The 13,593-nt window shown below is 35.8% G+C and overlaps 3 protein-coding genes across 3 annotated transcripts in view; 2 read left to right on the plus strand and 1 right to left on the minus strand.

Annotated features, from left to right (window-relative positions):
• LOC129786050 (putative fatty acyl-CoA reductase CG5065) overlaps positions 1 to 13,593 on the minus strand; it is an 824,046-nt gene that overhangs the window by 483,750 nt on the left and 326,703 nt on the right. The gene's annotated exons all lie outside the window — the stretch shown is intronic.
• On the plus strand, positions 587 to 7,115 carry LOC129785957 (probable multidrug resistance-associated protein lethal(2)03659). Its single transcript, XM_055820654.1, has 7 exons — positions 587 to 955; positions 1,102 to 1,272; positions 1,349 to 1,731; positions 3,693 to 4,876; positions 4,933 to 5,668; positions 5,769 to 5,999; positions 6,090 to 7,115. Exons 1-7 carry the CDS (start codon positions 780 to 782, stop codon positions 6,998 to 7,000), a joined length of 3,792 nt encoding a protein of 1,263 aa, XP_055676629.1. The 5' UTR covers positions 587 to 779; the 3' UTR covers positions 7,001 to 7,115.
• On the plus strand, positions 7,213 to 12,738 carry LOC129785950 (ATP-binding cassette sub-family C member 4-like). Its single transcript, XM_055820639.1, has 7 exons — positions 7,213 to 7,832; positions 8,700 to 9,582; positions 9,665 to 10,472; positions 10,534 to 11,357; positions 11,418 to 11,898; positions 11,983 to 12,195; positions 12,411 to 12,738. Exons 1-7 carry the CDS (start codon positions 7,320 to 7,322, stop codon positions 12,685 to 12,687), a joined length of 3,999 nt encoding a protein of 1,332 aa, XP_055676614.1. The 5' UTR covers positions 7,213 to 7,319; the 3' UTR covers positions 12,688 to 12,738.

Genomic DNA, 13,593 nt, shown 5'->3' on the forward strand with positions numbered 1-13,593 from the left:
TTAATAAAACGCTCAAGTGGATGTTTGTTTACAGAATCAATCCCCCAAACGATAAGACACTGCGCTAATACAGGTCCAGTGATTTTGTATTGAGAAAACCATAAGAGCGTGGAATGCTTGCTTGTTATTTATTTTTATGCCATATGTTTTGCTGCATAAACTGTACGATATTGCAAATGAAAAGAGCATAAACAAGAAAATTAAAAATAAATTTAGATAATATTTATTTTTAATTGTCATAAATCAGTTTTGAGTGGATGAAACTGGTGCGAGAGGTCTTATCTTTGGGTCAATGAAGCCAATGTAGGGAAAATACATTTATATGTAGGTGGGTAAATAAAAAGGGGAAAAGGAAAATTTCCCACAAGTTCGAAAAAATGATACGGCAGTTTTTCCTATTGTGTTGGGAAATAGATGACTCTGAAGCACAGCTCTTTTGGGAGTTGCGCAGTGAAACTTGGGGAAAATTGCCAAGTTATTTTCCGTTAAATTTTCCCCTTGTCACCAAGTGAGGAAATTTCACACGAAGAAAAAAACGAGGTAAAGCGCCAAATTGCGATTTTGAAGAAAACTCAAATAATCATTCAAGACAATGAATTAGACAGTTGGAAGCAAAATTCTTATCTTATCGCAACTGTATGTATACAGCGGAGGCACCAATCTGTATACAAAGAGTATTAAGAGATACGTTCTCAGTTCTCGTCTAGCAGCGATCGTGTGTGGACATTTTGTGCAAAGTTGCAATGTGAGGAGAGTTTGTGGTGTAATTTGAGGTGGAAATGGATAAGACTTTACCCAATAATCCACGAGAAAGTGCTAATTTCCTATCGAGGATCACCTTCTTTTGGATGATTGATCTCTTTAAGCGTGGCTACCGCAAATCCCTCGAACTCCAAGATCTCTATAAGCCCCTCACCACCGACCGATCAGCCATTCTTGGTGATCGTCTTGAAGAGTAATAATGATAAAAGATCCAATTATAAGACACCTTATCAGCGTGGCACTTGAAATAGAGAAAAAAAAATTATATTCTGTTGGCACTAGGCAAATCACCTCACAATGTGATAATCGTTTTTTTTTTCCATTTTCTTCCACTCCCAGAAAATGGCAAGATCAGCTGCGGAAAACATCGTCGAGGCCGTCGCTTATCAGAGCGATAGCAATCACGTTTTGGCGCGAGTACGTCTGTCTTGGGCTGATTGTTGTGACGAATGACTTCGTAATAAGATTGGGACAGCCACTCTTGCTTCGCAGGCTTTTACTCTATTTTCGGTGATTAAGTTAAATTGATTCACACCATTTGAGTGCTTCTGGTTTCATTCAAACACACTCCACTATCTCTGTGCAGGAATAACTCCGATATACCCCACACAGAGGCTATCATCTGTGCCATTGGGATTATTCTACTCAATGGACTCGGGGTCTTCACATCCAATCACATCACCTTCCGTGGGTGCCACAATGGGATGAAGGTACGCGTGGCGGTGTGTAGTTTGGTCTACAGGAAAGCTCTACGCTTGTCTCGGGCAGCACTGGGGAATGTGGCTCCAGGGAAGGTCGTTAATCTCCTCTCCAACGACGTAAATCGCTTCGACATGGTGTCAGTATTTGTAAACTGGCTGTGGTCAGCACCACTTTTAGCACTCACCATTGGGTGCATTCTTTATGAACTTGTTGGAATTCCTGGACTCGTTGGAATAATCATCGTCCTCCTCGTCATGCCATTGCAATGTGAGTAAAAATATTTTTTTTACCAACACTTATAGCATAAAAACATAAAATTAATGCTTAATGCTAGTTCAGCTTCAATTTTATTTCTTCTAAGATTAGATCGCTTTTATTCTCATTTCCTTTGTTTTTGATTCACGATGAAATTCAAAATATTTGGGGGATTCAACCTTGATCTAAATTTGTGATAAAATTAGATTTTAGAAGGAAAATTAACAATGAGAATTTTCTTAATATTTTTTTTAAGAATTTGTTTTTAGTATTCTAAATAATGGGATGATATTTCTTAAAACTCTACGTGTTTTAAAAAGAGTTTATTCATACTTAGACTCTCTTGAAATTTTTCGACGATAAACGAACGAAAAATGTCCTAGATGACAATAAAACATTAAAAAGAAAATCCAAACAGATTTCCTATTTTTCATTGATTTTTTTTAAACTCGAATTAAACTTATACAAAAATTAATAAACCACGCCCCTATGGTCACCTGCAAAGTTCAATTATCGACTGGAAGTCCTCAAACTATTATATCAAATTCACCCCACCCTCCCCTACATCCGCCATTTTGATTTGTTTTTTCAATTTTGTTTTTGCTATATCTTCACTATACTGCTATTCAAAATATTTACGAAATATCTACTAAAATATAACAGAATATTTTATATTCATTTTTTTTCTCCAAATTATTAAATTAAATAACAATATGAGAAATTTATAATAGAATTTTTAAATTTAATAAATATGTTACCATTAAATAAAGAAATCTAACCAGGTCTGGCATTATTTTAATTGCATTCTTGTAGTCAGAAAGAATGTTTTTAAAATTTATCTTTCTGTGATCACGATTTTTTTTGTATAAAAGCAACATCTGCTCCTTGTCTTCAAGTGTTGTCTCATTTAATAACTCACTCCTCCTCTTGTTTATGTTCATCCTCATCAAGCAACTTTTGGAAGACATTTTTTTTGTAAAATATGCTCCTGAACCGGTGCTGTCTTTAGATTTCTTCCGTTCTCGTTACAGTTTATCACAAAGTACTCCTCTGGTACTGATAGGGTCGTATATGAATTCCTATTCATTAAATATAACAAATCATTAGATTTTAGTTAATTATTTTTATAAAATTATAACATTTAATTTCCCATTTCTTTTAGATATAAAATATTCTACTTGCTTTTGTATATTTTAGGAAAATCTGACAGAAAAGATCTAAATAATGTATTTTAATATACCTTGAAGGATAAAGTCCATAATTCGCTATGATATGCTTCACGCATTCATTTATGACCTTTTTCGTTATTGCTCGCTTAGAAGCCCAATCGAATTGAATTCCTCGAGGGCTTCCTTGCAATTGACTTCAATATTATGTTTTGAATTGCTAGAAAAACAAAATTGTTAAAGTGCGATTAGTTTTCATTAATTCAAGTAACCTTTGAGACTGTATCACGATCATTATCCCACTTATCCCAGCTGATCGCTGATTCTATCATCGAAAAGCCGAACGGTGAAAAACGGCTGAAAATTGAGGATGGGCAAATTTTGAGGAAGGCTTTCTCGCGAGCCGAATCACAGCCAACGCTTGCCACGATTCAGGCTTTCTTAAAAATTTCTGCGCGTTGGCTGTGATTCGGCTCACGAGTAAGTCTCTCTTCAAAATTTTGCCCATCCCCAATTTTCAGCCAACTTCACATTTCACTGACATTTTAAATGTTTCCAAAATGAATAATCTCCTTTCCATAAATTTTTGAGTTCAACGTTTTTTAGCAAATAAAAATTTATACAAAACAGAAATACAAACAAAAGAAAAGTAAATATTTCTCAGAGATAGGTCTGTTCCAATATTAGCCAAAATCTTAACAAAATTAATGGCATTCCTTAGACTTGTTTTTGACTTCGAAGTTCTATTTATTTTAATTTATTAAAACAATTAAATCTCATGCAATAATTAAATTTTCAATCTCACAGCATTTACAGGACGACTTGCATCGAAATATCGCCTTCAGACAGCTCTAAAAACAGACGAAAGGGTTCGATTTATCGATGAAGTTATTTCTGGGGTGCAAGTAATAAAAATGTACGCTTGGGAGAAGCCAATCTCATCTATAATATCAACAGCTCGCCGGTATGAGTTGTCTGTTATAAGAAAATGTGCCAATCTACGCGGAGTCTACATGGCATTTTCACTCTTCACTACGCGTCTTGCTCTTTTTGGGGCAATGGTGACGATGACGGTGTTTGGATACGAAATGACTGCAGCTAGAATATTTATGATTTCGGCTTACTACAATATTCTGGGGCACACAATGTCCCAGATGTTTGTTCGTGGAGTAGCTGAAATTTCAGAAGCAAAAGTTTCCTTCAGACGTCTTCAGCAGTTTCTTGAACTTGAGGAGCACACACAGCCTATTACCGATGAATCACCTTCTATTGAAGAGACTGATTCACTCCTGCAGACTGTTCTGCCGTCAGAAAAGAAAGAGAATTTGGTGCTACCGGAAACTGTGGCAATTTCCATGAAAAATGTTCGATGTCGATGGGAAAATTCAATTAAATTTCTCAACAATGAGAAAATTTGGTTCAACAATAAGAATCAATTAACATTGTCCGATATTAATTTAAATATCAATGCTGGTTATCTTGTTGGAGTTATTGGAGCTGTGGGATCAGGAAAGTCTTCCCTTATTGAGGCACTTCTAAGAGAACTACCTCCTGAGTCAGGGACCATTGCGGTGAAAGGAAGAGTTCTCTATGTATCTCAGAATCCATGGATTTTCGCTGCAACTCTTCAACAAAATATACTATTTGGTCAACCAATGAGACATGCTCGCTACCAACAAACTCTCTCAGCTTGTGCCTTAGTGGATGATCTTAAGCAATTCCCGCAGGGAGATAGGACTATCATCGGGGAGAGAGGATCATCCCTGTCAGGTGGTCAAAAGGCGCGTGTTAATTTAGCACGTGCTGTCTATCAGGAGGCTGATATCTACTTACTAGACGACCCACTTAGTGCTGTAGATACGCACGTAGGACGACAACTCTTTGATGAGGTTGTAGGACCAAAAGGACTACTTCGTCACTCAACTAGAATTCTTGTAACTCATCAAATTCACTTTCTCAAAGAAGCTGATTGGATTGTCGAACTAAAAGAGGTTGGTTTTAACATTTTTTCTTATAAAACAAAGTTCTAAAATTTTATTTCTTTTAGGGAAAAATCCGAAAGCAAGGACCCCCGTCGATAATTTTCGAAAACAACGAAGGAACTCTCCTTCTGGAAAATCTTAAAAATGAGAGAAAAACTAAAGAATTGAACGGAGCTTTCATGCAGCGTCCCAGTGAAAAGCTCCCAAGTTTAGAGTTGGAAAAATCCTCAGAAGGAGTTGTCGATGGATCAATAATCCTCCAATACTTACGATCAGGAGCATCCATTTGTGTGCTCCTGATCATTGCAACACTCTTCATACTGACCCAAATAGTTGCCAGTACTTCAGATTACTTCGTTGCAAACTGGACGCATCAGGAGGAGTTTCACGAACCAACAAATTTCTATCTTATCCTCAATGGAAGCCTCGTGGGATCAATTTTCATTTTGGCCATCATCCGATCAATTGGATTCTACGAGGTGTGCATAAAAGCTTCCCAAGAACTACATAACGCCATGTTCAAGGGGGTAATCAGTGCAAAAATGTACTTCTTCGAGACAAATCCTTCCGGAAGGATTCTCAATCGTTTCTCACGAGATTTGGGTTCAGTTGATGAACTCCTGCCGAAAGTTCTTCTCGATGCTATTCAAATGATTCTTAGTATATGTGGAGCAATTCTTGTTACGGCCACAGTTAATCCTGTCTTCCTCATACCGATCGCCTTTCTCGGTATTGTGTTTATCACTGTGCGCCAATGGTACCTGAAATCCTCAAGGAATATCAAGAGACTGGATGGAATAAGTAAGAAAACTATAAAAGCTAATTGAGAAACCTTTTTAGTCTTTTTTTTAACAATTCTAATCTCAATAAAATCTTACGTTTCTCTTCTTAAAATCTCCAGCTAGATCACCTGTTTTCACGCACCTAGCTGCCTCCCTTAGTGGGCTATCAACAATTCGTGCATTCAATACGGAAAAACGTCTTGTGGATGAATTTGATTCCCTCCAGGATGTTCATTCATCAGCCTGGTTCCTTTTTATTTGCTGCACAAGTGCCTTTGGTCAGGTACTTGATTTTCTTTGCGTCATCTTCGTGGCAATAGTTACATTTACATTTCTTATAATAGACAATCGTGAGTATTTCAATGATTAGCTAAAAAAAATAATTATAGACCTTAATAATTTTTCTTTTCTATTTCCCTTTAATTTTCTGGAGAATATAGAAATGATTGGCGACAAGATTGGGCTAGCAATCACGCAATCTCTCGCCTTGACTGGACTCTTAGGTTGGGGAATTCGCCAAAGTGCCGCTACCTCGAACGCTTTGATGTCCGTTGAGCGGCTCTTGGAGTACAAGCAATTGGAACCAGAAGTTGAACCATTAATTCCACTGAAGACAGGAAAATTCTGGCCCGTTTATGGGGAAATTGTCTTCGAGGGTGTCACATTTAAGTATCACAAAGACGCCGAGCCTGTGCTCAAGAATATTTCCTTTAAGATTGCCCCGAAGGAAAAGGTGGGAATTGTGGGACGAACTGGTGCTGGAAAAACATCCCTAATTGGGGCTCTTTTTCGCATGGCAATTGTTGAGGGAAAAATCACGATCGATGGGGCGGATACAGCTAATTTATCGTTGCATGATTTAAGATCGCACCTCTCAATAATCCCCCAGGATCCGGTACTCTTTTCCGGCACCCTGAGAGACAATCTCGACCCTTTTGGGGACTTTTCCGACGATGAACTGTGGAAAGCACTCAATGAGGTGGAGCTCAAGGGTATTGCGGCGCACCAAAGTGGTCTCGATATGCCCGTAAAAGCGGGTGGAAATAACTTCAGTGTTGGCCAGAGGCAACTGATCTGCCTCGCACGGGCTATTCTACGGAATAATAGAATTTTAGTTCTCGACGAAGCCACTGCCAATGTTGATCCACACACAGATGCCCTTATTCAGAGGACAATCAAGGAACGCTTCAAAACCTGCACGGTTCTCACGATCGCGCACCGTCTCAACACCATCATGGATTCCGATCGTGTTCTTGTGATGCACAATGGGGTTGTGGCTGAATTTGCGAGTCCCAGTGATCTTCTCAAAAATTCCAACAGTATTTTCTCAAAATTGCACAGCAAGTGCTAAACAAACAAAAAGTGATCAAAGTGATGCAGCTTGAACTTGCCTATCTGCATGCTCCTCATATTTTATATATAGGATATATAACTATAATAAAAAAAAAGTCATTGAAAAGCAATTATATAGAATTTTTTACTTTATATAAAGTTTTACAAAACGGGCCTCACTCACACACTGCTACGTATCAAAATATTTTATCACCAAAATCCCAAATTTATTTATTAAATAAAAAAGCCCTGTAACCCAATTTTTTCTCTCAATTTCGTGTTGTGCGTCCCAAAGATCACACAGTGTCAAGATCGTGAAAAGTGCGTATTTATTTGCAATGGAAGCCAAAAGGCGGACTCTGCTTCCAAATCCGAGTCTTCGTGCGAGTTTCCTATCATTCATTACATTCTTCTATAGCTACAATGTCGTTAAAAGGGCTCTAAAGAAAATTCTCTTCATCCGCGATCTGTGGAAGCCATTAGGGAGAGAGCAATCCGACAATCTTGGCTCAAGATTGGAAAAACATTGGCGTGATCTCACAACTAATCATTGTAGATGGCGTCTTCCGAGGGCACTAATAAGACTCTACCTCCCTGAATTGATCAGCATTTCATTCTTCATGACCATCCTCACCATTGGCATTCGCGTAGTGGTTCCGCTAATAATAAGACCTACAATGGCTTATTTTGCAACAAGGGACAGGAGGTTTTTTCAACTAGCCATCCATTGTGCATCGGCGTACTTTTATGTATTACTGGGAATGTCCCTCTTTGGTAATTATTTGTTGTACAGATGCTTCAATGCTGGACTACAAATGCAAACAGCTATTTGGAGCTTGCTTCATAGAAAAGTAAGTAGAAAATATCATTTTTCTTTTGACTAAAAAATTTTTCCAAAAAAAAACTATTTATTAATTTTCCTGATTTTTCTTGAGATTCTGTTAATTTTTTTTAATTTCTTAAAAAAATTAAATAATTTTTATAAGGCCTAAGGTTGTCCATTTTTTCAACAAGCATTTTTTTTAATAAAAAATAGTCTTTTGTTTATTTCTCAAAAATATTTTCTTTTAAGCAATAAAGAAGAAAAAAGCTTTTCGAGCTTGTCGAATGATTTTTGTAGAGTTAGATTATTTTTTGAAAATTATAAAGTCAGTGAAAGAGAATCACAGCTAATTCGTTAACCCTGATATGACCAAATATTTTTTACATTTAAATTAAATCTTTTCTCTGAATTTTGATGTAGGAAATTGAAATCTCAAGCAATTCCTAATATCTGGTGGAAAATTTCTAGTCTTGTCCATTATTCATAAATATTTAAATAGTTTTTGTTGACTTAAATAAATACTTAATGCGTTTTAATACACTAGCACAATTATATTTGTACGCTCGGAAAATTTCCTATATTCACTTTCATTATTTATTCAAAAATTAGAAAATTAGTGAAAAATCTAGAAAATGGTACTACAACGTTTATTTTTTCAAAAGTTTAATAGATTCTGATATATTAGCAATATTTTTAAAAATAATTTTCTAAGAAAACTCAAGTTTAATAGAATAGAAAATTGAATTTTCTTTAAAAATTTTGAAGTCAGACTTTGTGAAAATATCCAGAAATTCTTCGCTCATATCTGAGTTTCTAATTTATTAGGATTCTAATTTTTGAACAATTTTTTTTAATTCTAATATGTTTTTTATTTGTAAATCTACAATATATAAAGGCCCTACGATTGCCGATCACATCAATGAAAAAAGATATTGTAAAATACGTCAGAAAAGGATTCTTACAAGATATCAGCAGATTGGATGTCCTGACGCTCTATCTACTATACTTGTGGTCAGCCCCCTTTCTTGTCGTATCAATTGGAGTGATAATGTACCATGACATTGGCTACGCTTCTCTTCCCGGCCTCGTAATAATTATCTTAATGGTTCCTGCACGAAAACTCCTAAAAGTCTGTCGATACAAATTATTTGGACATTTGGGGAATAAGACAGAAGTACGCTACCTTAAGACTAAAGAAGTTTTTGATAATATTGAAATTGTAAAGAAGCACGCATGGGCCAATCGCTTTGAGAGTTTTATATCGAAATTGAGGAAGAAGGAAAGGAAGATTATTCAAAGCAGCATCTTTCAGCATGCCATCCATACGGTTCTTATGATTTTCACCTCGAGACTAGCTCTTCTAGCCACAATTGTCACCGCAATCATTCTACAGGAACGGCTTAACTTTATTAATACGTTTGTCTACCTCTTCTACTTTGATAATCTCACGATTATCGTCACGCAAATTATAACGAGAGCACTAAGTCAGTACAAGAAGAGTTTTATTTATTTGAGAGAAATTGAAAAATATCTAGATCTGGAGGAGATCCATCCAAAACAGGCAGAACTCAGGAAGAAGCATGAGAATGAAAAAGAGTACGCCGTGTTCCTCAAGAATGTTGACAGTACGTGGGATAAATCGGATAAAAAGACAGCTTTTATGCTCAAAGGAGTTAAGTTGAACCTAGAAAAAGGAAGTCTAGTTTGCCTCATTGGACCTCCGAAGTCTGGAAAGACGTCCCTTCTGCATACTATTCTTCAAAACATGCACATTACACGTAAGTAAAATTAACTAAATGACTTTCTTTTGATCCTTTAGCGATCATTCAGAATTATTTTTAAGGAATATTTCTTCAACAGATGGAACAATTAACGCCAAAGGTCCATTTGGCTATGCTCCTCAAACTCCGTGGATTTTCTCGTCAACCATAAGGCAGAATATTATGTTTGGAAGTAATTTTATGAGTTCAAGGTACAATAAGGTTTTAAAAAATTGCGCCCTCATACCAGACTTGTGCGCAATGACCGACGGTGATCTCAAAATACTGAAAGAAGACGAAACGGTCCTGACTGATGGTCAAAAATTGAGAATTAATTTAGCCCGTGCTGTCTACAGAGAAGCCGATGTTTACATATTTGATGATAATCTCAGCCAATTACCACCTTCAATGCAACGATTCATCTTCAATACAACCATCGGTCCTCAAGGAATGCTGAAGGATGCCCTAAGGATCCTTGTTACAAACGACAAAGAATTCATTAATCAATCTAATATGGTAATTGCTATGAATGAAAATGGCTTCGAAGATTGTGGAGAAACGCAAAAAATTATGTCTCAAGAACGCAAATATATAAAACCAGTTAATAAGAATGCCAGGAGGAAATGGAACAGGGACCAGAAGAGTTTATCTGAAGAATATTGTGGGAATAACATGTGGCCTGGAGTTAAATCCCAAGAAAATATCTACGACAATGAGCTGGATAGTGAAGATGTCGTAGACTTTGAAGGAGATGGATATTTCAACATTGAATACTCGTCAGGTCGTTACGATTCCTTTGTCAGATACATAAAAGAAGGAGCTGAATCGTCAAACATTATGATACTGAGTATCGCATTCATCGTACTTTATGCCATAATTGCAGCTTCGGATATCTGGCTGACTTTCTGGTAACAATTTTATTTATTTAATTAAAAAATTAAAATTTTATTTTATTTATTTTTTTTTTAGGATAACACTTGAAGTATCAAAGTTTAAATTACAAAACACAACAGGATGCATAAACAGTACGGATATAAATTGCACTATCTCAGAAATGTCCAAACTATACGTCAAGCATTCAAAGGTCATCTATGAGGTGTACGATCATGTCAAGGGAGGTCTTAAGTACCCACACAGATACCAAAGACTTGCTGAAACAGCTCCTTGTTTAATTGTCTACCTTAACTACATTGGCGTTACGTTAGTTTTGGCAGCAATAATTAATATTTTCTTCTCAAAAATATGCCTAAAAGCGAACAAAAACTTACACGATACCCTCCTGCATAAGATGACCTCAGCAAGGATATCATTCTATCAGAGGACTCGCACTGAGAAGATTTTAAATCTCTTCAAAAATGATATAAAAATCGTTGATAACGTTGTTCCAACTTCACTTTTGGAGAGTATCAATCTCTTTCTTTGGATCACAGGATGGGCCTTAACAGCAGTCTACGCAAATTCTTACATAACAATCTACCTCGTAAGCATCCTCGTTCTATTCTTTATTGCCCAATGTTGGCTTCTTATAACCACAAAGCGGCTGAAACAACTTCAAGATAGCATGAAGTCAAAACTTTCACGGAGATTTGGCGCAGCGCTTGATGCTATGAGCATAATACGGGCTTTCAAAGTAGAGGGTGTAGTTCAAAGGGATTTTGATGATTCGCTAAACAGCCATTCATCAACAAAACAAACCTTCTTCGCAGTTTCATCAGCATTCTCCGTTATCCTCGAAACAGTAAGTGTGATTTCAATAGGGATTATTATTTATGAAACTTTCCATGGTACTCTACGTAAGTCACTAAGGATTCTTTTTGTCAGGTGTAGCAGATCACAATTGAATTATTTTTCAGGGATCAATGGAAACTTGATGACGTTCACAATTATGCAATTGGCCGGTTTCACTGGAATGTTGGGATGGTCTCTCAAACAAACAGCAGCATCATCCAATGAGCTAACATCCGTTGAACGAATCATGAAGTACTGCAATGCTGAGCAAGAAGAAGATCCACCAAAACCCGAAAAAATCCGCAGAACATGGCCAGAATGTGGGAGGATTGTTTATAAAGAAATGTCGCTATCATACGAAGAGAACGGTGAAGATGTTATTAAGAATATCTCATTCAATTTTGGAGCTCGTGAGAAAGTAGGAATTGTAGGTGAAAGTGGCGCAGGGAAATCATCTTTTGTCAATGCAATCGTTCGCATGGGACATGTAAAGGGACTTGTTGAAATTGATCGAACAGATACAAGTCGAATTACCTTGGAAGATCTTCGTTCGCACATAACTACACTCACGAGAAAGCCTGCAATCTTCTCAGGGACAATTAGAAGGTAAGAATGAAATATTTAAAGTCCCGAAAGGTCGTAAAAGTTAAATCATTTTACCTGGATTTATTTTTATTTTATTTTTTTAAGTAATTTGGATCTTTACAACGAATACCGACAAGATGATATAATTTATGCTCTTAAGGCTGTTAAGCTCGATTCGTTGGACCTTAATATGGTGGTTGATCACAATGGAGAGAACTTGACATTCCAACAGCGTCATTTACTAGCTTTCGCTCGTGCTGTGTTGTACAACAACAGAATCATCATTCTAGACGAAGCTCTATCAGACTTGGATGATGAGTATGTATCAAGTTTATTCGTTTTAATGACCCTCAATCTTTAAAATATTTGGTTTTAAAATTAAAAAGAAAATATTTGAAGAATTTGATGCTTATTCCATGAGTCTCATTAATTTGTTTCTAATTTAGAAAACCTTGAGAAAACCTCAAAAATGTATAAACTCCTTTCTAACACGGCAAAAGAAAGCTAATTAACATTCCTTTACAATCCCCCAGGACTCTGGAAATAGTTAAGGATGTGTTGGATGACTATCTCGATGAAAGTACAATATTTCACATCACCAAACAGTTGGAGCATGTGATGTATTCTGATTGTATCCTTGTGATTGAGAAGGGAGTCTTAGTAGAGAATGGACTGCCGTACCACCTTTTGCAGAGAAACGGAGGCGAATTCAAGAAAATGGTTCATTCTTATAAGAAAGTTAGTCCTGCTGAACTGATTGAAATTGCAAACTTAAAGGTCATAAACCATCCATATCTTAAGATTGAGTAAATTTATATTGATTCATTTTATTTCTTGTATTAAATTAGTGTTAAGTGATTATTTAAGTGATTAATTATGATTTTTTTTATTATTTCTTGCATGCATAATTTGTATTCTATGATTCATTAAATACAATTTAAAATTGCTTATTATTGAAATATTGGAAAATAATATTTGTTGTTGATGATGGACCTATTCTGATGTTCTTATAATCATCTGCAGTATTATGGTTAAAGAGAATCTTTTCAAAAATTTCATATTACTTTATTTTACAAATAACTTCAGGAAACCTAGACGTGATGGAATTAAATTCGTGCACTGAAATGCAGAAACGTAGTCATTAATTAAATCTAGTAGGTGTTCTTTCTTTAAATTAACAATTTAAACGTTTGAAATTTATTTATAATGTTTGACGATCTTTTCTTTAATCTTTGATACTGCTTTTCTAACACTTGACGTTTATTTTAACTTCTTACGTTTCTTATTTAAGTTTTGACATTTTTTGTAATGATTGACCTGTCTTTTCTAAGTTTGTCGTTATTTTTTCTAACGTTAAATAAACGTTTTTTTTAACGTTTTATAATTGTTTTTGTAACGTTTGAATATTCCCTTTCTTTTTTAGAGCAGGTTTTAGCATGAAAATGATTAGTTTTCACGTTCAATTAAAAGCTTGAAATTCATGAACAATTAAGGAGTGTCTAGACCCTCAAAATCCTACCCTAACTACATCCCTGTTGAATGAAAATAGAAAATTATCTCAATTAATAATTACTTATATGAGAATCATTTCAAACAATACAAACTTATCAGCAACTAACACACGTTTAAGCTCTTTTAGAGATAATCCAAGTATTATAAATCAAAGAATAAGTTTATTACTCCCAAGTTGACATAGGTCAAAGAAAAAATCTCCTT

The sequence above is a fragment of the Lutzomyia longipalpis genome, chromosome 1 (genome assembly GCF_024334085.1).
Source record: "Lutzomyia longipalpis isolate SR_M1_2022 chromosome 1, ASM2433408v1".
Lineage (NCBI taxonomy): Eukaryota > Metazoa > Arthropoda > Insecta > Diptera > Psychodidae > Lutzomyia > Lutzomyia longipalpis.